The 27,873-nt window shown below is 55.5% G+C and overlaps 7 protein-coding genes across 7 annotated transcripts; 5 read left to right on the top strand and 2 right to left on the bottom strand.

Annotated features, from left to right (window-relative positions):
• Positions 1–24: 24 nt before the first annotated feature.
• Positions 25–5,574, top strand: J7T55_005966 (kinesin family protein; the record flags this gene model as incomplete). Its single annotated transcript, XM_053139126.1, has 4 exons — positions 25–184; positions 270–593; positions 689–4,983; positions 5,035–5,574. 4 exons carry the CDS (start codon positions 25–27, stop codon positions 5,572–5,574), a joined length of 5,319 nt encoding a protein of 1,772 aa, XP_053000736.1.
• A 2,723-nt stretch (positions 5,575–8,297) lies between these two features.
• On the top strand, positions 8,298–10,110 carry J7T55_005965 (glycoside hydrolase family 72 protein; the record flags this gene model as incomplete). The annotated part of the gene is made up of 4 exons (XM_053139115.1): positions 8,298–8,303; positions 8,514–8,819; positions 8,899–9,772; positions 9,833–10,110. 4 exons carry the CDS (start codon positions 8,298–8,300, stop codon positions 10,108–10,110), a joined length of 1,464 nt encoding a protein of 487 aa, XP_053000735.1.
• A 1,468-nt stretch (positions 10,111–11,578) lies between these two features.
• Positions 11,579–12,482, top strand: J7T55_005964 (uncharacterized protein; the record flags this gene model as incomplete). Its single annotated transcript, XM_053139105.1, has 3 exons — positions 11,579–12,017; positions 12,155–12,319; positions 12,442–12,482. The coding sequence occupies 3 exons, from the start codon at positions 11,579–11,581 to the stop codon at positions 12,480–12,482; spliced, it is 645 nt and encodes a 214-aa protein (XP_053000734.1).
• Positions 12,483–13,140: 658 nt separating this feature from the next.
• Positions 13,141–14,642, bottom strand: J7T55_005963 (mino acid transporter; the record flags this gene model as incomplete). The annotated part of the gene is made up of 4 exons (XM_053139094.1): positions 13,141–13,235; positions 13,299–14,180; positions 14,257–14,455; positions 14,511–14,642. 4 exons carry the CDS (start codon positions 14,640–14,642, stop codon positions 13,141–13,143), a joined length of 1,308 nt encoding a protein of 435 aa, XP_053000733.1.
• Positions 14,643–15,911: 1,269 nt separating this feature from the next.
• Positions 15,912–17,083, top strand: J7T55_005962 (hydroxymethylglutaryllyase; the record flags this gene model as incomplete). Its single annotated transcript, XM_053139084.1, has 2 exons — positions 15,912–16,187; positions 16,250–17,083. The coding sequence occupies 2 exons, from the start codon at positions 15,912–15,914 to the stop codon at positions 17,081–17,083; spliced, it is 1,110 nt and encodes a 369-aa protein (XP_053000732.1).
• A 443-nt stretch (positions 17,084–17,526) lies between these two features.
• J7T55_005961 (deoxyhypusine synthase) lies at positions 17,527–18,642 on the bottom strand (the record flags this gene model as incomplete). The annotated part of the gene is made up of 1 exon (XM_053139071.1): positions 17,527–18,642. One exon carries the CDS (start codon positions 18,640–18,642, stop codon positions 17,527–17,529), a length of 1,116 nt encoding a protein of 371 aa, XP_053000731.1.
• Positions 18,643–20,441: 1,799 nt separating this feature from the next.
• Positions 20,442–27,788, top strand: J7T55_005960 (uncharacterized protein; the record flags this gene model as incomplete). Its single annotated transcript, XM_053139060.1, has 2 exons — positions 20,442–24,650; positions 24,711–27,788. 2 exons carry the CDS (start codon positions 20,442–20,444, stop codon positions 27,786–27,788), a joined length of 7,287 nt encoding a protein of 2,428 aa, XP_053000730.1.
• Positions 27,789–27,873: the final 85 nt, after the last annotated feature.

Raw genomic sequence — 27,873 nt, 5'->3', positions numbered from 1 at the left:
CCCCCTACTTTCTTACCGCCCACCATGACTTCACCACCAAACTCCCCTGGGAACCCGCCCCAGCGACCCCAGAGCGCCATGATCCGACCGACCCAGAGGAGTAGCAGCCGGATGAGCACGTCGAGCAAGGCTGGAGGTGGCAGCAGAGCTTCAGATGAGGATGGCAGAACATCAGTCAAAGTTGGTGAGTATTTGGTTCTTCTCTGTCACCCGCCGGGTGTGACGAGATGCTGAAGCTAAACCATGGCTAACACGCGACATCACTGCAGCCGTGCGCATTCGGCCTCCATTAAATCCCGACGACCCAGGTTACGATCTCATCCCGCAGCGATTTCAAAGATCCATGGTTCAGGTCATGTCAAACACAACCCTGGCTATTGATGCACCTCAAGGCCGCAAAGTCTTTGTTTTCGACCGAGTCTTCTCATCCGAGTACGACCAAGCAGGGGTCTGGGACTACCTCGAGGATTGCGTCAACGCATTCACAACGGGTTACAATGTGTCTTTACTGGCGTACGGCCAGTCAGGCGCTGGAAAGTCCTACACCATGGGAACCTCCGGCCCTAGCGAGCAAAACAATATCGATGTCATGGGTAAGTTGCGTGCGATTCCGGGCCTATACGAGGTCCGGGAAGATCTATGTCGTATATACTTTTTCATCTCCGCGATCTGACTCGGGACCTTCTAGGTGTAATTCCTCGCGCCGCAACCGCGCTGTTCGAGAAGCTCGATGGGCCGAAAGGCAACCCGAACCGCGGTTCCATGTCACAGCTTCGCGCCCCAGCAAGGTACTCAGCCCAGATACCAGCGCGTAACGGAGAGAAGAACTGGACCTTGAAGGCCACCTACGTTGAAATATATAACGAGCAACTGCGGGATCTCCTGCTGCCCGAACACATCCCTGCTCATGAACGCAGCCCCGTCACCATCAGAGAGGATACCAAAGGCAATATCATTCTTACAGGACTGCGACAAGTCGAGGTCAACTCGGCGGAAGACTTGTTGAATGCTTTGAATTTCGGATCTACAGTGCGACAAACCGATGCGACCGCCATCAACGCAAGGTCGTCTCGATCACATGCTGTGTTCTCTCTGAATCTAGTGCAGAAAAAGCCTGGCTTTCCAGGGGGCCATGACAAGCGACATTCTGTGCCAGTAGAGGCGATGTCGGGCGGAGAGACCTGGACTACGACAGACAGCAAGATGCATTTCGTCGATTTGGCCGGTAGCGAACGTCTCAAGAACACACACGCTGAGGGAGCACGAGCAAAGGAAGGAATTTCTATCAACGCTGGTCTTGCTGCACTGGGCAAGGTCATCTCTCAATTATCTTCGCGGAACGCGGGCGCGCACGTCTCGTACCGAGACTCAAAATTGACTCGACTTCTGCAGGACTCCCTTGGGGGCAACGCCATTACATACATGATCGCCTGCGTAACACCCGCAGAATTCCATCTGAGCGAGACTCTGAACACTGTGCAGTATGCGCAGCGTGCTCGAGCTATTCAGAGCAAGCCCAGGATCCAGCAGGTTGAGGAGCGCGACAAGCAGGCCCTGATTGACCGACTCAAAGCAGAGGTGGCCTTTTTGCGCGAGCAGGTCAGAAGCTCTGAGCGGACGGGAGGTGACAGGCGGGCGCTGCCTTCTGGAGAAAGGTCTGAGCGATCAAACGAGCGGGAGACCGAACTGCAGAACCAGCTCCTGGACGCCCAAGAAAATTACTCATCCTTAAGCCAAAGACACGCCAAACTGATTGCCGAAATGGCCAAGGCAAGGGATTTGGAGGAGGCTGAGAATGCGCAGCATGAAGAGAGCTTGGGCGAGACAGCCACCGAAAGGCTGAATCGATCCAACAACTTCGCGCAGGCAGTTGAACAGGTCGTCCTCGAGTACGAGAAGACCATTCAAGCACTGGAGCAGTCTCTTTCCGGCACACGAAGCACCCTGCACAATACGGAGACCAGCCTCTTGGAAAAGGAGAGCAAACTGGCATACGTCGAAACCATCAACACGCAGCTTCAGACCCGACTTCAGAAACTCATGGACAGGGAGGCTAACACCGAAAATTACCTGCATGATCTGGAAGCCAAACTTGACGGGCATACATCTGGCGAAGAAAAGAACGCAACCATCATCACGGAGCTTCGTAAGGAGATTGCCCGTGTGCGAGAGAACGAGGCCGGCTGCGAAGACTACATCTCCACCCTCGAGGAAAGGTTGGCCGAGGCTGATCAGGATGCCGAGCTTATGCAGCGCGAGATTGACCGGCTGGAGCAAGTGGTTGAGCGTCAGCGAAGTCTTGGTAAACTCGACTCCTTGCTGTATGAGCTAGACCACATGCAAAAGGACTCGAGCGTTCCAGAACCAGAGGCTGAGCTGAACAATGGATCAAATCGTCGCCGGAGCGTGAATCGCAGTCTTACCGATCATTCCCGAAACCAAAGTGTTAGCGGCCGTCAAAGTCGAATGGAAGATCCTATTCCTGAGGATAGAGAGGAAGACATACCCGAAGAAGGTGCCATCTCAGCCATTGCTGAGGAAGAGCACGACGCGGACAAGGTTGCCCAGGCCAAGTCAGCTCCTGAATCTGACTCACAGCTCGACTACCCTACAAGCCCTGCGCAGTCGAAGTTTGTGCAGGACAAGCTTGAGAATGTTTCGCACGAGCTGATGGAACTCAGAGTCGAACATGAATCCACTCTGAATCAGTATGACCTTCTCCATGCCAAATACGAGGAGTCTCTCAGGGCTTTGGCAGAGCTGCAAGATACCATTGATGAAGCACGCCATCCACACCGGGTGCGCGATTCCATGCTTTCCGTCACTTCACCGTCTGAGAATCAGACAAGGCCATCATCTTTTTTGTCGGAGCCGAGGTCGGGCCACACGAAGGATGGCGGACCGCCATTATCCTCGCGTTCGCTATCCTCGGAATTATCATCAGCCATGGATTTCCCGGCTGTTGCGGAGGTTTCTGATACAGAGACTGCAAAGCCGAAATCGGAAGATCGTGCATCGGAAACCTCTCGAGGGCAACTGCCAACAGTCGAGGCGCATGGCCCGGCTAATGACGAAACCAACAATTCAGCATTAACACTGGAAATCGAGCGACTGGCAACTCTAGCGGCTCAGAAAGAAGCGGCCGAACAGGAACTCACCGCGAAGTATACCGAGCTTGAGAAGAAGCATCATGACACCCTTGACATGGTGGAAGAGCTCAAGACCGAGGTCGCCAAGGCCCGTCACAACCTCGAACCACCATCGCCGAGGAATGGAACGCCTGTCATTCGACGTAAATCCAGTCAGAATGTCATGATCATCGACAGAGCTCACAGGTCATTTGCTTCGCTCCGCAACATTGCTGCAGACAATTTCGAAGAGGACCCTGAGACGATGCAGAACTTCGAACTCAACCTGAATGCCGCTATGCACGAGCTTCACGCCAGATCGGAGAGAATTCAGGAGCTCGAGGCTGACGTCGCGAATGCAAGGAAGGAGATGGAAACCAAGATGCAACTCATCTCGGGTCTGACTCGCGAGCGCTCAAGCTTGAAGGCCTCCGCCAAAGACGTCTCGCTCATTTCAACGCTGAGAGATCAGCTAGAGAAGAACGAGCGACAGCTCCACGAGATGCAGGAGGCTCATGCCGTACGTGAAAAGGAACTGCAGAGCGAGATCGAAAGCCTGCGTGCTTCAATCGAGACTACCAAGTCGGAGGAGAAGACGGTCGAGGCCGGCGAGCATGTTACAGACCAGGGAGCTGTGCATGAGCAGAGGATTGCGCAACTCGAGGCTGATCTTGCGGACTGGGAAAATAAGCACAAATCAGCTTTGGACACCATGCAGAGCACCGAGCAGCAGATGCGTGCCACCATCGAGGACCTCGAGTCTCAGCTTGCGAGTGTCAACACTCAACTCAAAGACTCTTCTCGTTCGACGGAGGAGCAAAATGAGGCACAGGAGACCGAATCAAAGACCGAGAATCTCATGTCGACGCTGCGCAGCGAGATTGACGAGCACAAGGCCGCCCTCAGCAGCAATGCTGCCAAGGTGGCCGAGCTGGAACAGGCACACAGCGCTGTCAGGAAGGAGCTCGAGGAGGCTCAAAGAGCCCGTGACTTGGCCGTGTCGGAAGTCAATGAGCACAGGCAGCAGCTTGAAAGCCACAAAGACGAGCTGGAGAAGGTGCAGCAAGAGGCAGACCAGCAGAGATCAGAGGCTGAAGCCCACAAGCATGATGCTGAGACTCATTCTCAACTCGTGTCGACACTGGAGAACCAGATCTCTTCACATGAGCAGGTCATCAAGACTCATCAGCGGAGCATGGAATTGCTCAGGACCACACACGCCAAGGAAATCGAGGATCTCCATGCTTCGTCGAAACAAGATGCTGACGCGAGGGTTGAGGCCCTCAAAGCAGAGCACGCCAAGCACACCAAGAAGCTCGAGAGCCAACTGACCGAAGCGCGTGAGGATTTGATGAAGGTGGCCACACAGGTCGCCTTTGCTCTTGGGCTTGACGTCAGTGTCGAGCTCATCTCGGAGCGTATTGAAGACCTCATCGCCGACCAGAAGGCCTTCAATGACGAGCAGAAGAAGGCCACTGAGCTCGAAAAGGCAGTGCACGAGATTTCCAACGTCAATGATGCTCTCACCCAAGATCTGGAATCCGTCAAGTCGACGTTGTCCGATATCCTCCTGGAGCAAGGCGCTGAGCTGAGGAGCCCGTACCCCTCTGTCACTGAGCAAGCAACCGTGATCAAGAGAAAGATGGTGGATCTGCAGAACAAGAACAAGAAGAACTCGCGTTTGGTCGATGAGCTCGAGGAACAACTGCAGACCAACTTCGATCAAGTCCAGATGACGAACAACCGCCTGTCGACTCTTCATGAGCGCAATACTCAATTGGAAGAGGCCCTCAATGCCAAGAACAGCCTGCAGAATGAGCTCAACTCGCTGAGAGATCAATATGCTGCTCTCCAGGTACGTTCAGGTCGGCCGACCCATCATGGTGTACTGACTAACCATACCCAGAACAAGATGAGCAATGGTGACACCATGGGACGCTCTGACTCACTGAATGGCACAGTGCGCAAGTCCGCATCAGTCACCTCCCTGCCTTCACCACCCCCTTCAGTCCCTCTGCCTCCATTGCCTGGCGGTGTGTCCTCCTCAGGCACGACTTCGCCCATTCCTGGTATGCGCCCGCCGTCCAAGGACATGGCCATGCACCATATCCACGAGGACCAAGAGGCTCGCATCCGCACAATCGAGAAGCACCTTTCAGCAGAGAAGCAGCTCACGTCGACCCTGGAAGAGGCGCTCACCGACCTGGAGAGACAGTCCAACAAGGTCAAGGCGGACTGCGACGCGTGGCGCCGACGATGCACGGAGCTCGAGACAGAGATGAAGGCAATGAAGGAGAAGCCGCCGCAGGACCCGCGCTGGAGCCTCCAGCAGGTCGAGGAGGAGCGCAAGAAGCGCGAGGCTGCGGAAAGGGCGCGCGCGCATCTGGAGGAGAGGATGAACGCCATCAACAAGAAAAAGAAGAAGGGCAGCCTGAACTGCTTCTAATCCGTCTCGGTCCTTCCCAAAGGCCGGAGATATCTCACGCTTACGATATGAACCTCGCGAATTGCCTCGGGTGGATGAGGTACTGCTTTTTAATTTTCTTTTCTTGCCTTCACCCTTCCCCCTTTGGGGACTTCTTTCGCACATATTCCCCCCTACCATGTTTACAGATCTACACCTTGTTCATTTCGATGCTTTGTTTGCATGGCGAGCTATCACATCACATCACATTGGTGGCGAGGAGTTTGTGGGTACGACGATGTCACTTTGACCACGTCGATGATGCGCAATCGGTCCTTGAACGCGACGGACGCTACCATTATAACATTTTATCTTCTCTTTTTCCCAACTTGCCAATGTGTTTCCCTCATCTCCTTTCTTTGACTATATGATCGTGGCCAATACTTCTTGCGTCAGTTCACCATATAATGCTTATTCACCGTGACGATTTCAACCCCCTCCCCCTTTTTCCCCAATGCCTGTCTGGCCTGCCCCCCACGTTTACGTTCATGTTCGGAGTCAAGAGGGCACAAGAAGCAAAGAGAAAAAAAAATGAGAACGAGAATGGAATAAAAAAAGTCAGCTTTTTGGAGTTGAACCGAGAAGAAAGACACAAAGTCAGTTTGGATCTTGATCCGAGAGCCGGAAGATTGTGGGAGGAGGAGCTGGCTAATGGGGGCCGGACCGTTGCTGCGCGCAGGCGGTGCCGTTTCCCAAGCGCCGAGAGGAACCGATCTTGCTGTTGTTTGCAGTTGAGCTGAGATACCACCAATACACTTCTGCCTTCTTTTTTTCCATTACCGAATTTCTGTCGCATGAGTGGGGTTGCTTCGTATACTCAAAATGACCCCGTGTCTTGTTTGACATGTGTGCCACAATGCCAGGAGCCCAATTTGGATGCTGTGTATCTTGCTTATCCACACCGAAAGTCTAGGCTTTGGGCTACGATTTAATTTATACGAATATACCGTGTGGTACAATGTTCTCATGTTTGAAGATGTTTGCTGTCTGTCTGTTGTACGGTAACTTGTTCGACCCAAGTCAACGAGTCGGTAGAGAAGCTGACCTATGTAAACCTGCGTTGATGGAGGAACACAACAGTGCCCAACCAGACACGGCTCCCAATAAGTGTGCACACTTCCTGGCAGTACCCTATGTGGCTTGCAGTGCCTTCCTCATTGAACACGTCGGGTCACCAAACCAGCCCTCCTGTGCCTGCTGAGCATCTCGCCGAGCTGTCTTGAGCAGAGAGGGGGGATCTGCGCTGATTGATTGCCCACAGAGTTCCACGGTCGGTGAGCGCAAGACGGATCTTGTCCGTTCGCTCCATCCGCGCGAAGGAAGGGCATGTCGTATTCGACGTTGAGGCTATTGTCCTCGCGAGACAAGGGTCAGCCTTACTAGGGCGGGAAACCCCCATCTAGGCTCGTGAGAGCCATCGTACAGTCCAAATTTGGGCACTTTCCTGACTCCTCGTAGATGATCTGGTCGAAAAGGAAAGGCGCACGCTGCAAACGAATCGTGCAAATCCGTTTCCTGGGGGCGGCAGCCAGCAAGCAAGCAAGCAAACATCCAATCCAACGGGGTGGCAGGTCCCCCCGTTAACTTGAGACGGCGAGTCGCACAAAGCGAGATGAGGTGTAATCCCTGCAGGGCGAAGATCTGTGAAACAGCGTCAGAAAAAGGCTTACTGTAGCCGCGCAGGTGGGGCCTGCGCGACCTTTCAGGCTCAGGGGTTATTCAGGTACACAGGTGATCACCGTGTAATTCCAAAGCTGTGTGGTCAGCAAAGTCCCTCAGTGCGGCCTTGATATTAACCTTAAGAGCCTTCCCAGGGTGGCATAGGGTGTGGCCCCCCCATCATAGTGAGCCTGTCCCGCCCAATCTTAACGGCTGGGCCCTCCTTTCTCTCGTGATGGGGGCGCTGAATCTGGATCCTGCATGGGGACGGGGTGTCAATTGGGGGGGCATTATGGTCGATCGGTAGGGACTGACTGTATTGTGTTCAGTGAGCCAGGTGCGAAGCAGCAATCATTGAGCAATTGTCGGCAAGTGCGTGCCAAGGCCTGGTTCCTCCCCACCAGGTCGGGAGGCCCTTTCCTCAGCTGGTATTGGTGTTATTGCTGCTGGTGTTGAGCGGGCCGCACGCATCGTGAGATAAGAGTCGAGCCGACTAATAAAATGACCCTTGCCCGCCCATTTCTCCCGCCCTCCTTCCTTTGTCCTCACCTTAACCTTAGTTCTGTGATCTTTCCAGGCCGGTCAAGCCAGTCAACCCATCCTAACCTTCAGTCACTCCTTCGTTGTGCTGTTTGACCACCAGGGCGTCTTTCGAGAGATCCTCCACTGCCGACTTTTAATCTCAGCATCGCACGGCGCCGTATTGCATTGCACTGCATCGAATCGAATCGCATCGCATCGCGTTTCCCGTTTCCAGTCACTCCTTCCACCACCGTTCACTCCGTTTCCAGGACAATCGCTTTGTTTCACTCGACTCAGCTGAGCGAGTCACCCCGAATTCAATTGAGGACGCATATCACCAAGTTTAGATCTCGAACGCGACTGCTTCCTTGGCTTCCTTCGACTTCGACCCCTGCGCCTGTCTATCTGACACAAACCTCTCTCTTCGACATTTCGCGACACTTCTTATAGATCCAGCACCCATCTAGAGCATCGTCGTTGATCGCTTCATCACTTGACACCTACCTACGTGTCAGGCTGTCATTATGTTTGTAAGTTGCTGCTACAAGCTTGGAGAGCAGTTGAGAATCCCTCTTGAATGCCCGATCAGCACCGCCGTTGATCCCTGATCGACAGGGTTCCACGGGCCCCCAAACCTTATAGCCTGCCTATGGGTACCACCTCTCGCGCCTCACTGCATCAACGCCACACCCGGCCCTCTGGGCACAAAGGCCTTCAACAGCGCTAACAGAGCTTCACAGTTCCAACGAACCGTCTTTGGCCTCGTTGGCGCCGCCTCTTTGGCTGCAGCTGTCCCCGCCATCGATGTCCAGGGGTCCTTCTTCGTCAACAACGCCACCGGCGCTCGATACCAGATCGTTGGTGTTGCCTACCAGCCCGGTGGCTCTGCCGGATACAACCCAGGCTCCGGCGTCGACCCACTGAGCAACAAGGACGAGTGTCTCCGTGATGCAGCTCTCATGCAGATTCTCGGCGTCAACGCCATCCGTGTCTACAACATTGACCCCGACGTGAACCACGACGAGTGTGCCTCGATCTTCAATGCGGTATGTTGGACACCGACTTGCACTGTCGACCAGGAATACGTGAGACTGAGCACAAGCTAATTTGTGAGCGATTGTGTAGGCTGGCATGTACATGTTCTTGGACGTCAACTCTCCTCTTCCGGGCGAAAGCATTAGCTCTGCTGCGCCCTGGGAGTCTTACTACGCCGGCTACCTGAACAGGACCTTTGCCGTGGTGGAGGCTTTCAAGAACTACCCCAACACGGCTGCCTTCTTCAGTGGCAACGAGGTCATCTTCGACGAGGACAATGGCGCCACCGTGCCTCCGTATATTCGCGCTGTCACCCGAGACCTCAAGAACTACATCGCCAAGAACGCCGATCGTGCCATCCCCGTCGGTTACAGCGCTGCCGATGTCCGATCCATCCTCTTCGATTCGTGGGAGTACCTGCAGTGCGAGGACGAGGAGGACGAGCAGAGCCGTGTCGACCTGTTCGCCCTCAACAGTTACTCGTGGTGTGGCAACAGCACCTTCACAGAGTCCGGCTACGACCAGCTTGTCGCTGGATTTGAGGGCAGCTCTGTCCCCATCTTCTTCTCCGAGTTTGGCTGCAACACACCTGCTCCACGTGTCTTCACCGAGGTGCCAGAGATCTACAGCGACGAGATGCAGAACGTCTTCAGCGGTGGCATCGTCTACGAGTACGCGCAGGAGGACAACAACTACGGCCTCGTCAACATCTCATCCGATGGTTCTGCTACGATCATGGCCGACTACTACGCCCTGAAGGAGCAATACGCCGGCCTGAACTTCACCACCATCCAGGGCATTGCGCCATCCACGAAGAGCACTTCTGCGCCCAAGTGCAGCGAGAAGTTGATCACGACCAAGGGTTTCACCAGCAACTTCACCATCCCCGCTCTTCCCCCCAACGCGTCCGCGCTCATTGAGAACGGAATCAGCCCCAAGCCAGTCGGCAAGATCGTCACCATTGGTAAGTTCCATCCCTTCAGAAAATAAATATCGATAAATTGGCTGACTCGAACGGATTCAGACGACTACAAGGTTACGGTCACCGTCAAGGACAACAGCGGCAACGAGATCTCTGACCTTGCCGTCGTCCCGCTCGACGAGAACGAGATCAACTCGCCTGGTGCTAACACCCAGGCCGCCACGTCTTCTGGAAGCTCTTCTACCGGCACCAGCTCGAACTCGTCTTCCTCATCGTCGGACTCCAAGAGCGCGGCTGCTGGGCCTGCCCAGATTGGTTCGATGGCGTCGATGATGGTCTCCACCGTTGCAGTCAGCTTCCTCATTGGATTCTTGGGTTAGCTGCCCTACTAGATCCATCCATGATCAAGCTTTGCGGGCCACGAGAACACGTAATGTGGGCGGCAGCTCGTCATTGGAAAAGGTGGAAGCTATGCAAGGGGTTGGTGGATTTGAAAGACAAAAACGCGTGCCCGACTGAACGAATGACTTTTTGTTGATTGGGTTTGTCGAGAGTATCGGTGTTATGATACCATTATGCTTGTGCATTTTCGCTTCTCTTCAAAACATAGGGTCTATGAGTAAGGAACAACGTTTCATAATTTGAATGTCCGTATATCTTTTTTGCAATGTGATATGCCCGAGATACGACTTGACATGCGGTCGACATGAACCAAACGGCCCTGTCACATGGTCTCAACGCCTTCTTCGGGAGCTTCAAAATTGAAGCGCCAGCGATTGAGAACGTTTACCCGAGGCATGAGAGCATCTGGCCAGATCTTCTACATCATTGGTGTCGCGACGTGCAAAGTCGTCTTAGACTGGACGAAGTCCTCGTCGAATGAGTGTCCGGCGTTAATCCATAACTATTTAGTCGAGACTGCGGCCCAATAGGATCAGTAACCAGGCTAACACGTCCTCTCGCACTACAGCCTGTCAAGGGCGCTCTTCAAAGTGTTAACTAAGGTTGGGTTGAACACTTCCAGCTCTTGGCTGTTGACAGGCGCTTTGACTGCCTACTTAAGCACTTAGTCCCCAACGACTACTCAGCTACTGTGTAGTCAGGGCCAATCAGGATGTCAACAGCTCTTGTTTCTACACATCGGTAAACATGGCCGAATTTCGTCGGGGGTGGGAGGCTGAGTGATGCGTGATGGTGGCTGGAGGAGGTTGTGTGTATGTGTGTGAACATCTTTCTGTGGATCTTGACTTTTACGAAGTTGTGTATAGTTTCTTCGGCTATAATTGCTCGTGGTCTTGAGCAGTCAAAATCTCACTGGGCTGTTCACAACGACTCCCAATATATCTTGGCTAACGTAGATAAGTAGGAACAAGATGTAGCACCTCCTACTTCAAGCTCGGTTATGGGAAGCTCAAAAGCTAGCTACGTCATGGCACGGCTTGAAGGAGAGAATATACCATTGCCGTTACCATTGTATATGAACCCGTACAGGGGCGGAGAAGTAACAGTTGGTTTCAATCCCTCACTGCCTACCGCTCGCTCGCTCGTTCCTTTCCCGAAAGGTCAACGACACGACTCAACACCACGACGGCGCATCGCATGGATACAGCCCATTGCATTTCTCAATAAGTCTATGACACAAGACTTGGCATGATTGCGATGGAACCCGGGTGTGAATAAAGGCCAGTAATCGTCCGAGTCCGTCAAAATGGTGGCCTACTCCTCTTGTTCTTCTTATTTTTGCATCCTCTGTTAGGAGATACACTGTTGCTGGGAGAAAACAACAAGTAACGATATCATCCAATTATAACAGCCATGATAAAATCATTCATTCAAGCCTTGTGCCTTATGGCGGCAGCACAATGCGCCGTTGCGATGCCTTACGACAACATGCCGGCCCTTGCTGCCGAGCACAACTCCGAGTGGCCCTTCTCTGAGCTCATCCGCGAGTCCCCCTTTGAGCACCACAGGCGAGCTCACGAGTTTAGTGCCTCAAAGGCACTCGCCCCTTGTGCCTCCGAGACCCCAACCGGAATGGGCCCGACGGTCAGCCCGGACACGGCCGCGGCGTTCTCAGCGTCCACCGCGTTCAAGAACAGCGCCACCACGTATGGCGTGAGCAACGCGTCCTTCATCATCTCGGTGGTCAACGACGACGATTCTTTCGAGTACGCCGAAAACAGATTCCACGGCTGGATAAACCAGGCCACCTATAGCCCGTATAACTGCCAGCTGGCGTGCAACGCCCTCAACGCCACTGGCATCAAGTGCAACACTTACAACACCTGTGAGTAGTAGATCATTCCCTCCTGACAGACCCTTCCAGTACAGAGTACCCAAATGCATCTTCCCCCCAGGGGGTGGATCTGTATAGAAGGAACCGAGGAAACAAAAACAAAAGTAGAGCTGACTTCTCCCCGCCAGATTTTCTGCGCTCTCCAAGCATCACGCCCAGCACTGATACGTCGTGCCCCAACCCTCCGTCCATGACCACCATAGTATGCGCGCTGTGGAAGAACAAGCTATACCCCTGGGACGGCATCAATACTGGGGAGGTCCGCGGGAGGAACTTTACGGTTGTCATCGCTGGTATTGCCCACCCCCCCCCCCCCCTACCCAAAACCCGCATCCCTCTCTCTACCGACTTACAGATCACAACGGCCGCGTGGGCTTACTGACACTGGTTGGTACTAATGGCTGACACGATCCAGGCTCCAACTTGTACCAGAGAAACAACTCGGAAACTTTGTAGAATAGTCTGCTTTGCGCGGAAAGTTGCTTCCTAGTTGCAGGTAGTCAAGAGGTCCTCCAGGCTGAGCGGTGAGGTCTGCCACTGCTGTCCGGGAAGTTTCTGCCAGCTGCCAGGGATTGACACGCAAGTGATGTGCAGTTCGCTTGCCGTCTTACATGATTTGGTACCACCTCGGGGGCGACGAACGGGTAGCATAATCATAACCATTCCTTTTGTTTTATTCCAAAGTCAACATTGAGTCATCTTTCCTATGCGTCTTAGGAGACTATTTGGGTTGGTACCGACCACAGAGACATTCATTTGGTTGGTGTTTCTATCTACCTGTGACTATTCAGATAGTGATATTTTAAAAGTAATTATGGCAGAGCGTGTTTTCCATGAATCTCGTATTTTTATAATATTATTTAGTGATTGCTAAGATGTGTATTTTTCTGTCTATTTTTGGTAATGATGGAGAAGTATTTCCAGACGATAACGTAATCGGAAAGGCGCGATCAGTAATGACATTTGTATATATATATGTGCTCTCAGATCAATAACGCCGGTGCTGTCTCTGTCTTGACTAAAATCCGCATGGCCCGCGTGGTGTTCATGGATAGCTCCGAATTCTAATATCTTCGAGTGTCTGCTGTTCCCATATTTGTATGAGTTCGTCTTTCTAACAGCTAAAGGGAGCGGAAACGGTCCCATCCCGATAGGCCACAACAATGCCATCGATTGTGACGTACAATCCGGCTACGCAGATGAACAGCCCTGCAAGGATTGTCAAGACACTCAAGGTCGTCATTCCCCAGGAATTGGACCACGCCTTCTTACCCAGTCCAAGGTGGTAAGCATCATAGAGCCAGAAGAACCCAGCGATGCCATATGTGTACCACGAGGCAAACAAGCTCGCCGCGATGCCGATGAGGTAGTTGAATATGGGCACGCCGACCGCGAGCACGAACGCTGCGCCGTTGGCCAGCAGGATTAGAACCACCCACCACGCCCACCCGAGCACCGAGTGCTGGTGCAGATGTCTAGAGCGCCTGAACATCCTGACGAACACCAGCTTGGCCGCAGTGTGTGAATACAACGAACCAGCGATCAGGAAATTCGGTATGGCGATTCCATAAGCGGCCTTCGCCCAGACTGTCGGCAGCGACGAAAAGGACGGGCTGGCCACCTCGGACCCGATGTAGTAGTAGGTGACCACGGAAAAGACGACGTAGAAACCGGTTGCGAAACCCTGCAGCGTGTAGGCGGCCTTCATGGCGCCGCGGGGGTCTTTCATCTCGGAGACCAGGATGAAGAACATGAAATGCCCTGCGTACGCGAAGACGGGGTTCGTGATAGACACAAAAGCGGTCACGAAGCCAGACGACCTTGTGATATCGACTGTCCTCCCTTCCACGGGGTGCAGCCCTGCTCCGATCATCCCGACAATGCCGGCGATCAGGATGGATAAGACGGCGGGGATGCTGAGCCATGACAGGCGGTCTAGGGTCCGGGGCAGGGAGAAGACCAGCGTCGGGATGGCGAAGATGCCCGTATAGAGCATCAGGCACAGCCGGTTGTCCGACAGCGAGGCCAGCGCCGTCTGGCCCGCGATGAGCTGCGACCCCGTCGCGAACACGGCGAAGATGATGGTCCCCCCGGCGAGGACCTCGCGGCCCACTGGGCCGAAGAGGATCATGCCTGCGTCGCCCATGGAGTGGACTGTTCGCGCAATGTCGTCAGCTAATCTCGTTCCTGCGTGGGATTGTCAGTCTGGTCTGGAGACGTGCGTTCTCACCTTGCGGATGGCGCAGCTTGAACTGGATTAGGAGCCAGCTCGTGAATGTTGCGAAGACGCCTAGGAATACGATCACGATCACCCCCGGCACGATTCCGACGACGGCGAGGCTTGATGGAAGGGAGAGCATGCCATTGGACACGATCTCTGCTATCATTAACACGGCGACGAGGGGCCAGCTCAAGGTGCGGTAGTGAATCTGGGGACTGGTCAATAAAGTTCTCGATTTTATGGACTAGTTGGACTTCAGTCACCTGTGCGCCCTCCTCGTTTCCAAAGACGTCGTCTGAGGGAGCATATTGCCCCAAAGGCGGGGTTTCCGTTGAGTATCCATACTCCTGATACGTGTCGGGCTGGTCGCCCTTCTTCCTGTACTGGTCGAGCATCGTGGCGGCCGCCTGCGGAGGAAGATGGTAAAGATGCAGGCATGAAGCGTCAAGCTCACCATATATCTTTGGACGGCGTAGATAGACCAGGGTCAGTCAGGATAGTCATCATAGATTATCAATTGCCGATCCTGGTTTCTTACTACGACCGCATGGTAAGCAGCATGCTAAGCTCACCCCTACACCGGCTTACCTATCTACCTGCCTGACTGAGATAGGTTGGACGCTATCGAGAGTTGGAGAAGCGGTCGCCATGAGATAAGCTGGGCCTGTCGCGTCAGATTGTAGGGTAACTGCCCGACCATGGAGATATGACGGAGATAACCTTCTAAGTCATTTATCTAAGCTTGACATTGGACTAATCTACGTTTTCTTAGGATCAAAAGATATACGACTTCTCTCAACACGATACGGCATGACGCGACGGCTTTGCCTCTCACGATTTCTACTCGAGAATCGTCCCCCATGAGAACGTTCGTGCTATCGCAATTACAAGGAAGACAACACAGTAATCCCTGAATGCATGAAAGTAACAATGAGAATAAAAGAGAAAAGGCGTGAAATCAGTTTAATTGCTGCCAATTCAGATAAAGTGATGGCAGTGACCATCCACTGGAACAGACTTGGCCAGCTCTTCAATGAGTACGTAAACAAACAAGTATATATTTGTACATGTATGTGTCCTGACATCTCAAGAGATATTAACTGATATCCCGCAGCGGGATCATCGATATTCTACCAAGAAGCGTTCAAGGTGTGGATGTGGGCCAGAAGAGGCGAGCCTTGTCCGTCGCACATTTTAATTCACGGTCTGCATTGTGGGAAGAATTGTGATAAGGTAGAATAGTAGACATATATACATGTTTTTATGCTATGAATTGAGGCTGAAACCAGATGTGAGCAGAAGAAAGCTCAAATACAAAGGCCAATGGGAGCAAGGCGTTGCCGATTTGTGCGTGTGATCCGCGGGTAACTTTATCATAGAACTAGAACCAGGAGAGAGAGTTCTTCATTCAGGCAAGCCAAGTTAATGACTTGCCTCTTGAGAATTTCTACTAAAGCGTATAAAAGCCATTCCAGTTCAAGAACTCGATACAGTAACAAGCACCCAACCAATCAGATTCACAAAGTTTGAGCAGGCAGGATTGGCATTAGCCGACGATAAGCGAGCGCGGGCCGTGACATCATGCGGCTGATGCGTGTCTCGACCTCACCTTACTGCGGGGATCGAACCTTACGAGCAGCTATGGTGAGGCGTGCCGCTCCACGATGAAGTCCCTGAGGCCAATTACTCGACATATCCTGCGGAGGAGCTCCCCGCGATGTCTGCGGGCATTTGCGACGGCCACGGATGCCGCCGGCCAGCAGCAGCAGCAGTTCGACAACCGTGTTAAGATCGTCGAGGTGGGCCCGCGTGATGGGCTCCAGAACGAGAAGAAGACGATACCACTGGCGACCAAGATCGAGTTGATCGAGAAGCTGGCAAAGACAGGACTGACTACGATCGAGGCTGGGTCATTTGTGTCCCCGAAATGGGTTCCTCAGGTGTGTTGCCCCGCCGGTGACCGGCAGCTAGTTCACCTCGCCTGCTAACTGGGGGCTCTTAGATGAACAGCTCAAATGAGATCCTCGAGCATCTCCTGAAAAAAAAGCTTGACAGCCCCGTGCCAATTTCCTACTCATTCCTCGCTCCCAACATCAAGGGCCTCGCCAACGCCACAGCCATCCTCCAGGCCAACCCCGAAGCCTTCGTCACCGAGTCGACCCGCACGATTCTCAACAAGGAGAAGCCCGAGATAGAGCTCGCGGTCTTCGCCGCCGCCACCGAGACATTCAGCCAGAAGAACCTGAACTGCGACATCGCGACGTCGCTGGACCGCTTCCGCGAGGTGATCGCCGAGGCCAAGAAGTCCGCGGCCGACATCCGCGTGCGGGCGTACATCTCGGTGGTGCTGGGGTGCCCGTTCGAGGGCCACGACGTGGACCCGCACCGGGTGGCGGAGATCGCGACGGACCTGCTGGAGATGGGCGCCGACGAGATCGCGCTGGGCGACACGACGGGCATGGGCACCGCGCCGCGCACCGCCCAGCTGCTGCGCAGCATGGCGGCCGCGGGCATCCGCAACGAGGACGTCGCGCTGCACTTCCACGACACGTACGGCCAGGCCCTCGTCAACACGGCCGTCGCGCTCGAGCACGGCATCCGCACGTTTGACTCCTCCGTCGGCGGGCTCGGAGGCTGCCCCTACAGCCCTGGTGCGACGGGCAATGTGGCGACGGAGAACGTGGTTTACTTTATGGAGACGTTGGGGATGGACACGGGGGTTGATCTGGATGCTGTGGCGGATATTGGGCAGTGGATCACCGCGGAGCTGGGTAAGGCGAATGACAGCAGTGTTGGAAAGGCAGTGTTGGGAGCGAGGGGCCGATCTGACAAATAAGGCCTTGTGATGAAGGGAACTTGGCCAGGCTTCTTAAATGGGCCTGCAAGAAGATGCATAGGAAACGGCGGTATGAAGTGTATATGTGCCAGTAATTCAAGTCCGCATGGATTGAGTTCACCATTCGAATTGTATCTGCAAAAATGGAAGCAGGGATGAGGCCAGGCGCAACGTATTTGAATGAAATTGACCGTGATAGGTGCCCTTGAAAGTTCCGCCCACGCAATAACCTCTTGCATAGTCGATCTAGGAGACCCCACTGAAAGAAGTAATCCGAGTGAGGAACCGTATAATCCTGCGAGAATCACATCTTTCAGATGACGCTGTGCTTAAGCAGGGGAAGTTGCTAATGCAATTGATTGGGGATATACTGATGCCTGTGTCTAATCTGTCAGGGTATTATTTCACGATTCAAATCCCGCTAAATGAAAGAGTCCTTCACTCTACGCAGCATTCCCCTGCTCCTCCTTGGCGAAAGTGTTGGCTACTATGAAAGGGAAGCAAGCGGTTGCTTCCATATACACCTTGACATTATCTGCCCCAGCCTTGATCTTGCCCCAGCTCACCGCCTCGTCCGGCCTCGCACCCGCGTCGCTCCCGTCGAACTCCTGCGCGGTGTTGATATACACGGCCGACTCGGCGCCGTTCCTCATGAGGCAAGCATTCGCGATGTGATGCTTCACGAGGCCTCCTCCGAGGATGATCATGCCGGCGCGCTTTGCGCGTACCGAGATGGTGTTTATGCGGCGGATGTCCTCGACGATATCGACCCTCAGCTGCAGGGGCGAGGACTTGAAAGTGTGGAAGTAGAGCATGTCGCCCAGGCTGCCGTCGGTGAGGGCGGGGCAGAAGACGGGGATGTTGTTCTTCCAGGCCCAGTAGTAGACCGAGGACTCGTTGTTGATCTCTCTGCCGAGGCGGTGGATGACCTTCGAGGGCGTCCAGACCAGCTCGCCGTCGACCTCGGCGCCGTGGCTGTCGACGTGCCGGCCGGCCGCCTTGCTCGCCTCCTGCTCCTCGAGCATCTTGTCCAGGATGGGCACGACCCAGTCCTCGAAGGCGCAGTAGTTGGAGTTGGGCACCACCAGGTTGCCGATGCGGTTGAGCCCCTTGGCGCGGAGGTCCTTGCCAGGGGCGCTGAAGCCGCCCGGGGACATGTAGGTGTCGCCGAGGCACTTGATGAAGTCCTCCTCGATGCCACCGGCAGTGGTGACGATGGCGGAGACGTGGTTGTGCTCAACCAGGTAGCGCAGGACGCCGCGCAGGCCCGATGAGATGAGGTTGGAGGTGTAGCCCAGGAAGATGGTGGTCTTGTCCCCGGTCTCTGGGTCGCGCCAGGCGCGCATGTCGTTGATGATCCGCACGGCGTCGCACATGGACGACGCCTGGAAACCCATGTTCTTCATGCCCTGGTACAGGTCGTCGACGGTGATGGGCCGGCCCTTGAGCTTGTTGAAGTCGAGCTCCTCGACCTTCTGGGAGCCCTCGGGCATTTCCTCTGACTTGACGAGGACGGCATCCTTTGCGCCGGATGGGGCGCCGGCTGGGTTTGAAGCCATCGTGAGGTAAACGGAAATAGAGTTGTGGTGGGAGAGCCAGCCACTTGTTTGGCCTGGGTTGGGTTCTTTCTAAGTGTTAGGTGATGGATTGGGTCCGGGTGTCATGGCCGAAATAGGATGACTTTTGCAAAGTGATGAAAATTTGACATGGCCAATTGGTCGATGTTCTCTCATCGCTGGTGTGGTATTGATGTGCTGATTTTCATCACGTTCAGCTACTGAGTGATGTGTTCTATGTACATGTACATGGCTCGGTGTAGTGGCTGGTAATCTTGTATCATGATGGTCCTTGTAGACTCTTGTGGCTCTCAATTCATCTCATCTTTGGTCTGGCCATTGGGAAGAAGATCAGGAAAAGTGACCTGATATGCATGACATGGGCGGGCGGCAGGGCAGGGCAGGGCAGGGCAGGGCGTGGCGTGGCATGGATCTAAAACCTCGAATCTATCCGCCATCCCGCCCCTCGACCCCTGCAGCGCTTTGAATGTACACAAGTACTGAATGAATTGTACATACATCAGTGTTGTGTATTGGTGGCTCCATCAAAGAAACGCAGAGCACAAGTGGTGAGATAACAACGATCTAAACCATATTCGGTAGCAATGCAGGACTTTTCAACACCATCCTGGGCTAGTGCAAAGCGTAGCTCGGGTTCTTGGCCGATGTATAGCGAGGTACCTGTGTACCCTGCAGGGATTGGGTGCAGGCTGGGCCGGACAGGCCCAAGGGTCATGGTTCTCCAGCTGTTTCTGCGGCAGCAGCAGGTGGTGACTTGGAGACATGGAGACCTGGGATGCGGCTGTTGAGAACCAGCGCTAGCCTTAGTTCGATTTCATGTCTGGACTCTGGCGCCCACACGCCCACACGCCCACACACACAGACACACGCTTCGCTTGCTTTGGCTGGCTGGTTTGACTGGGCTGGGACTTGGGTTGACCTGATTGTTGGTTGATGACTTTGACTTCGACCATTCCTCTACACGACTGCATCTCCACCACACGAACCACACGAACCTCTACCAGAACACTCAACACGCTCCAGGGCATCACCTGCATCCCCTTGACCTGCCTTTTCATCCTTTCCGACACTTCTGCTTCCCCTTCGGCGTCGGTCCGGCCCAGCGGGGACCCTGTGTAGCCGACCTCAGCCCGCCCCAGTCTTCGCAATTCCCACTCTGCCTGCCACCCGACCGACATCGAAACTTGTCCACCAAGTCAGGGCAGCTCGTCTATCTGCTGGGTCCTGGTCCTCGTTCCCAGATCCAACTCTCTCGCGCCCTCCCAGCAGCCCTGATTCAGCCTTCGATCCGGACTGATTGACCTGACTGGCCTGACCTGACCTGGCCTTCCCAACGCAAGACGTGTGACTGCTGGCTGCTACTTCTGCTGCTGCTGGCTCGACCTGTCTGACCCCACTGCACAGTCAAAACCCAGTCTGGTGGTCCATTTTCGTCGAAATGTGCAACCTGTCTGCAGACATCTAGCAAGGACATACTGGGGCAAAGGCTGCCCTTTGGAGACATGTAGGCTTGACCTGTTCTGTTCCTCTATCTATCCTCCCCACCAAAAGACCCACGCAGTCGGCCGTCGTCAGTTTCTGTTTCTGCTTGCCTGGCCTGGTCTGGCGCGGCGCAACCCGTTCGTGTCTGTCGTGTCTTTTGTCGTCTAGACCCTCTCCTCCCATTCAGTCCAGTCCAGCCCAGTCCACTCTTGTCTTGTTGTCGCCTGCAGCCTGACTGCCCTGGCCTCTTTTTCTTCCATCGCTACTTTTTCTGTTCTGTGTTGGACTCCGCACAAGACATGCGACCGAATCATTATCGGCCGGGTCGGGTCTTTGACGGCCGCCCTGCTGCTCCGCGACCTCCACCTTTGCGTACAGACATATACCCAGATGATGTCCATCATGCTCAATATGACTACAGGTCCAGATACAACCCCCGCTACGACGACCGCCGCTCGCGATCCCCCAGGGACAGATCCCCTGACCGACTCACCGACCGAGCATCCCAGTACAGCGATGGTGACCGTCGACGAACCTCGGCCGAGTCGAGGACCAACGCCTCCGCCTTCCAGTCCAACAGGGACAGCTTCCGCGAACCCTTGACAGCTCGCGAGCCCCCACGCGCCCCCAAGGCTTACCTGGACCCTCCCAGCGGCCCCCGCGGCGGCTTCTCTGGCGACTTCAGAGGAAGGGGTCGCGGGCGCGGCAGAGGCTGGCGGGATGATAGCCGAGACCGCGGCCGCGACAGAGACTTCAGAGACAGACGAGATGACCCTCCACCATTCCGAGACGACCGTAGTAGGGAACGTGATCGAGACTGGCGAGACCGCGAAAGAGATAGCTTTAGGGGCCGCAGACCATCACCAGGCCCTAGACGTTCGCCACCCGGCAGAGATTTCCGAGATCGTGATCTTCAGATAGGAGTCGAGGCCGACCGAGCCAGGCGCGGATCGAGAGATGGAGGTCCTCTTAGCGCCGGATCCTCAGCATCAGACCCTCCGTTTGGTTCTCAGTCATACCGCGGAGGTGGATATCGTGGCAGGGGCGGTCGGGGCCGCGGTGGCGGGGACTGGGACCGCAATAGTCGCGGACGTCAATTCTTTGATGACCGACCGGATCGCTTCAGAAGCCGGTCACAAGAAGGTCGATGGGGCGGTGGCCCTCGTGATCGGGATGAACGCGACAGCCACCGCTACATTGACGCGGACGTACGACCCCGGGATGGCCCTAGAGACGACCGCGAACCTCCACGAGATCTACTGCGTGATACTCGCGATCCGCGTGATTCTCGCGACAACGCTGACCGCAACGTACGCCCGAAAATCGACCGACAAGGTTCTGTGGCCACCGAGCCTATGACCACTCCGACGAGTAAGCCGACAACACCACCACTAGCTCCCGTTGCCCCGGCTTTTGGTACTGCGCCAGTCCGTCCTACGCCCTCATCTGACACATCTTCTAAAGCACCACCTACGGCACCCCGTGCATTCACTGAAGACCGTCAGGACCGGCCTGTTTCCTCCGGACAGTCCGGTGGCGACCAATGGGCACCGCCTTCGGGACCTTCCAATTCAATTAGCCCCACGATCCCAACTGGGCCACGCGGCATGCAGCTCCAGAAAGCCCCTCGCCCGTCCAGTAAACAATGGATCAATCCTGCCTTGGCTGGAGGCAAGACTATGAAGTTACCGGAGTCTCCCAAGGTTAACCGATCACAGAGCTTCGCATCCCCACAGCAGTCTCGGCCCTTTGATCCCCGACCCGACGCCTACTCGAACCGCAGAAATGACGAGCCGCGCCGGCCTCGTAGTAGTGGCGCTGGTGCCGAGTCAGAAAGAGGTAGTGCAGACGGCAGCCTGCGTCCGTTGAGCATTCCTGAACCTGGCGATACAAGAATTGAACGTGGCACACAATCTGCGCGCGCCTCAATCGATCGCGACATCCGGGCGCCATGGAAATTCCCCGATATCAAGACGGGAGGTGCCGAGACATCAGACCGCGCTAGTGTTGCGTCCGCGATTTCTCCGACCGCTGTCAAGACCACCAGCCCAACCATGTCTCGCCCTGGTGAGCAGCAGGATGAAGACGCCGCGACCGCACAGGAGGATGGGGAAATTATTGAAGATCAGCCACCCAAGAAGAAAAGTCGCCTGCACATCAGCAGCAAGTCTTTCGAATTGCCGCCCAAGGTAACTGAGATACCTACCGTGGATCAGTCTTCCGATTCCGATGATGAAGACATGAACGATTACTTCGATTCGGAGATTGCCAAGGCAGAGTCTGAGCTTCAAAGGCTGGAACATGCGAACAACGCGGTGCCGACAGAAATTGTAATTCGGTATGCGCAAGTAACTCACGAGGCTCTGGTGGCGGTCGCTACAGAAAAAGGAAGTTTCAAGGATATGCTCGGTCCCATACCCGAGGACGTCGTGTTGCCGACACAGAAAGAGGTTACCCCAGAGCCCGAGAAAAATACCGCGGCGGAGCCAGTCAAGGCGGAGACGGATCATTTACCGCCACAACAAGACGTGAATCATGCAGCAGAGCCCACTGTACCCGCGGAAAGTGCCGTGAGCGAGCCTCAGCCGAAGGTGGAAGAGATGGATGTGGACAGCTCACATGTGCTGATTCCTACTGTCGAGCGGCCCGAGCCTGCGGAAGAGCATGGAGACGTCGCTATGGAAGATGCGCCCATAAACGGGCTAGATGCGACCATGTCTGAGGCGGGACCTCTTGTGCCAAATGGAGTTTCAGCACACGAGGGCAACCAGGAGCACTTGTTGCCTCCCGGAGTCGCACCTCCTATCACTGCCGAAAACAGCCCCACACCTGTTGAGGAAGAGGAGGACGAGACCGATTTTGAGGTGGACGATGTGACGCTTGAGCTCGTCCGGCCAACCATGCAGACGCCACCCGTCGACGACTTGCCTTATTTCAACGCGAAGCCTTGGACAAAAAGTAGGCAAGCCATGAGCTCCATGGAGCATGACACCGATGTTGAAGCTTTTATCTCGCGCATATTGCAAGACAACAGCATGTTCGTACGCAATGAACAAAAGGCCAAGAAATTGGAATATGCCGGGAAGTACGAGGAGTACCTGCGTTTTACTATCTCTGACGACCCCGTCGCCAGCAAAAGTCGAGACGCCTTCAACAAAGCGAACGCACCCATTGATGGAGGTGGCAGCCAAGTGGCAGGCCCAGAACCAAAACCTGAAGGGCGTCGTGGCGGCAGATTCGCAACGGACCGGGACATAGAGCGGATCATGGCCCAGTCTCTGTTGGAGGCGAGAGAAAAGGAGGAGCGTGAGACGCGGGCCGAGAAGCTAAAGCATCCCAGTACGAGTGAAGCTGTCATCCCGGACATGTACTGGACGAAGGAGGATCGTGACAAGGAGCTCTTTGTCGACCGCTCCGGCTTTCTCAACCCGGAGAAACTCATCGCGAACTGGCAGGTCCTCCCTCCTGCGGCCAACTTCACCGAGCAAGAGGCCCAGTTATTTGAGAAGGCCTACCTTGAATTTCCAAAGCAATGGGGCAGGATCGCAGACCAGATTCCAGGACGGGATTTCCACTCGTGCATCCAGTACTACTACCTCAAGAAGAAAGAGCTCAACCTCAAAGAGAAGCTCAAAAGGCAGCCCAAGAAGAAGAAGAGCAGGAAAACCAAGGCTCGGTCGAGCGCACTGGTTTCGGAGCTTGGGAACCCCGATGAGCCACAGGATGAAAACGCGGAAACAGGTGAAAATGGCGAGAGACGTCGGCCCCGCCGCGCGGCTGCTCCGACTTGGGACTTCGAGAAGCCCCACCCGGAGTCTGCGGAAGGTACACCCGCAGCCACGCCAGCACGGAGAGGCGCCGGAGGCAAAACGGAGAGTGGCACAGAAAAGCCGGACAAGCCACGTAGAAAACGCGCCACAAAGGAGAAGGAGCCGAAGCAACCCAAGACGCCACAGGTGCTGGCCCCAACGCCACAAGGCGTGGCCAAGGGAGCCAGGTCTCGGTCGAACTCCAAGGTCCCCGTGCCTGCGCCCGAGTTTCTACCTTCGCAGACCCCTACCGCCGATATGGGACGGACGCCACTGTCCTTTGATGTCGGGCGGGCGTCGCCAATGCCGGGTCTGCCGCCATCAATCGTTCCCGCACCTGGGCACGTTATGAGCCCAGCGGACAAGGCTCTGCCAGCGACCGCTGCTCCGAACTCGAACGCAAACGCTGCGGCCTTATCAGATATTATGGCACCCCCATCCCTGGGCCTGCGGCCTGAACCCATACCACCTCCGCAGTCACAGGTCGCCACCTTTGAGTTCACTGGTCACGTGGGAAGCACACCACATGTTGCAGCCGAGCCGCCGGAGCGGGTTGGTAGAGCCACCCCCTCCAATGCGAACGCTGCATCAAGCTACTGGAGCGTGGCCGAGATGAACAATTTCCCTGAGCTGCTGAGAAGCTTTGGTACGGATTGGCAAGGAATTGCACAGCACATGACTACCAAAACGGCTACAATGGTAAGTTTCATTCCCTAAAATAGGCTCTACATGCGAGACAACAGACATTCTAAAACACAGGTGCAGGTTAAGAACTTTTACAACAAGCAGACCGGCCGCGAGAAGCCAGAATGGGGACAAATTGCCTCGGAGGCTGACCAGAAGGTTCAACGAGGAGAGAAATTGCCTGTTCCTCCAACGCCAACTGCCGGGCCGAGGAATAAGCGATCTGACTTCGGCACTCATCGCCGCGCTCCTTCAGTAGATGTGGGAGAGGACAGTGCTGCAGCCAAGGCAGAGAAGCAAAATGCCCAACGGGAGCAAGCGAGCGTCTTCAATGGCCGTGTCCCTGTCCCTATTGCCCAGGCGCCTGCTCAGCAGCAAATGCGGCAACAGCCGATCATTGGCCAGTCCTCATTGTCAGAGAGGATTGAAGGACCGGAGAGACAGGAGCGCAAGCCATTGGTATCCTCACAACCCGTTTCACAGGCGATAGAGCCGGCCGGACGCCATGCTAGGTCTTCTTCAGCGTTCCCTCCTGAGAGGGAAGCCGAGCCTCTTGTTCCGCAGTCTCAGGCAATGCGTCATTCGCTCAAGCCAGCGCCAATATCTCAAGCTGTAGAGCAGCCAACACTGCCGTCTCAGGCAGGTCCGTCTCGCGCGGGATTCGCAGCCCCCGAGCCCGACGTTGCAGCACCTTTCAACATGCTCGCAACTCCCAGACAGCGCAGGCCGCCTGCTGACATACAGGCCAAGGAGGAGCCGCGCCTCATCGAGAGACAACCACCCCGCCTTAAGCAAGAACCCGACCAAGCTGCCCATTTCGAGCCTTTCGTTCCATCGCAAGCACCCCGACCCACGTCCACAAAGCCTGTGCCTGTCGATCGAAGGCCGGAGCCGCCGCGGACCACGGCGCCTCAACACCCACAGGCCTTTGCTCCTGTGTCGGCTCATCAGATGATGCAGCGCGAACCGATGAGAGAGCCAGTGAGAGAAACCATGAGGGAGCCCATGAGGGAACCTATGAGGGATTCATTGAGGGAGCCTATTAGGGAAACCATAAGGGAGCAGCCAATAATGGCTCCTCCGGTCGATGAGCGACGGGCCCCAAGCGTGCCGAGTCGTGTGCCGAACCTCAACATGATTGACACGCGTGTGCAAAACCCGATGATTCCGGGAGAAGGCCGTACTCCCAACTCAGCCATGGTCGAGGATTTGCGCCGCGTGCCAAATCCAAACATGGAGCCATCCCGAGTTTCCAATGCGAACTTCGCCGACCCAGTTCCGGCTCGCGTACCGAATCCAAACATGATCGATACCTCTGCGCCACCTCGTGTGCCCAATCCTAACAGTATTGAGACACCTACACGAGTGCCTAATCAGAACATATTCGACAATGCGTACGGTGCATCTCCGTCTCGACCCTCACCTACGCCATCTGCTAGTGTACCCCCATCCAGACAACCCGATCCGCCTAAGAAATCGAACCTTTCTTGGTTGCTGAACGATGATCCACCGGCTCCACCGGCTCCAAAGAGGGTTGACGAAGTAGCCCGCGGCGGAGATATGTCATCTAGCCCGCCTCCTCAAATGTCCGGCCGTGGACCACCGCCTCCGGCTGCTGGTGCTCCACCACATATGCGAAGGGAGGAAACACCGACGTTCTCGCCATATTCACGCACTCCAGCGCAGTCTGCAATGCCGGCGCTCAAGCCATACAGCACGCCTCATACCCAGTCGCCGCAGTTGCAACACACTGGTATCCCTCGATCATCCATTGCGTCTCCCATCGAGGCCGCGGCTGCTGAGAGAGACTACTATGGCCGTAATCCATATGCTCCTCAGCACCAGGGCCCTTCGTCAGGATCTCCTCACCAGCCACCTCATCACTATTCTTCGCCGAGCCAACAGTCACCGATGGTGTACCCGCCGCAGTCAGCTCCATTTCCTTTTGGTGCGCAAGTATCTCAGCCACACGCGGCTTCTCCCACAATGCAATACGCGCACCCGTCAACAACTAGGAGGGAGGTAGGACGTGATCCACGTGAGGCTCGCGACCCCCGCGACCTTCGCGATCCTCGTGACCCTCGGGATGGCCGTGATCCCCGCGATCCTCGCGATTATCGTGATGTCAGGGAATCAGTACCACCCAGTCGTGAAACAGCCTGGCCGGCTCCCCAGGGCCAGTCTCCAAGTGCAGCAAGACTTCAGCAGCAGGAAGTCTCTTGGCCGCCATCCAAGGTGTCTCAGCCGCCTCCACCAGCTCAATCTCCGTGGGGCTCTCAGCACGCTGCATCAAGCAAGCTGCAGCAGATGAGAGAAACACCCCAGCCATCTTGGTCGGCCGCGCCTCCCCCTCATCCGGGCCTCAGGGAGAGCATTCAGAGAGATCCAAGGGATTTGAGAGACCCGAGAGACCTAAGAGACCCAAGAGAAGACCCATATGCCGCGCGTGCCAGCTTGAGGGAAAGCGTGCCGCCGAGAGACCTGCGCGAAGAACGCTATATGATTGAGACTCAACAAAGGGCCGCGGCCGAATCAAGAATGTCGGCTGATCCGCGCATGGTCGTTGACCCCCGAGACCCACGTGTCATGGGACACCCACATCACCAGCATTCTCACTCAGGATCCATACCTAGCCGCATGTACGTAGCGTCTCCAGCACCAAGAGAAGTCCTTGGTGGGCCGCCTCCGGGGCCTCCCCAGTCACAGACCCCCGTGTTCCCGCGCTATGCCACTCCCGGCCCACGCGACCCACGCGACATGCCGGCCAGAAGTTACACGCCTGCCCCATCGCAGCAGCAGCAACAGCAGCAGCATCAGCAGCAGCAACAACAGGCATACGAGATGCACATGCGAGAGAGAGAACGGGAAATGCTGCAAAATCGCGAAATCCGTGAGAGGGAGCTGCGGGCCGCCGAGGACCTCAGGGCCATGAGGGAGATGCGGCCCGGCCTGCGGTCAGACGAGTACGGCATGGACCCCAGGGCCCGCGGGCCCCCAGCGGACCTGCGACCACCGCACGAGTACGGCGCAGAATTCCGTGGCGAGCTGAGAGGTGGTCCGCCCCCCGGGGATCCTAGAGGGGACCCGAGGGCGGATCCCCTGCGGCGGCAGCTGAGGCCGCAGGATGGATATCCTGGAGAAAGGAGGTACTAGGGTGTGACTTCTTGTTGGAGTGAGGTGTATCCATTCCTCGGTCTTGGTTGAAGGCGCGCTGCGGCCCCCAGAAGTGGTTCATGGT

This window comes from Diaporthe amygdali, assembly GCF_026229845.1.
Source record: "Diaporthe amygdali strain CAA958 chromosome Unknown NODE_1_length_4327563_cov_65_473760, whole genome shotgun sequence".
Classification (NCBI taxonomy): domain Eukaryota; kingdom Fungi; phylum Ascomycota; class Sordariomycetes; order Diaporthales; family Diaporthaceae; genus Diaporthe; species Diaporthe amygdali.
The sequence above is the reverse complement of the archived record's forward strand: the minus strand, read 5'-3'. Positions and strand labels throughout refer to the sequence as shown.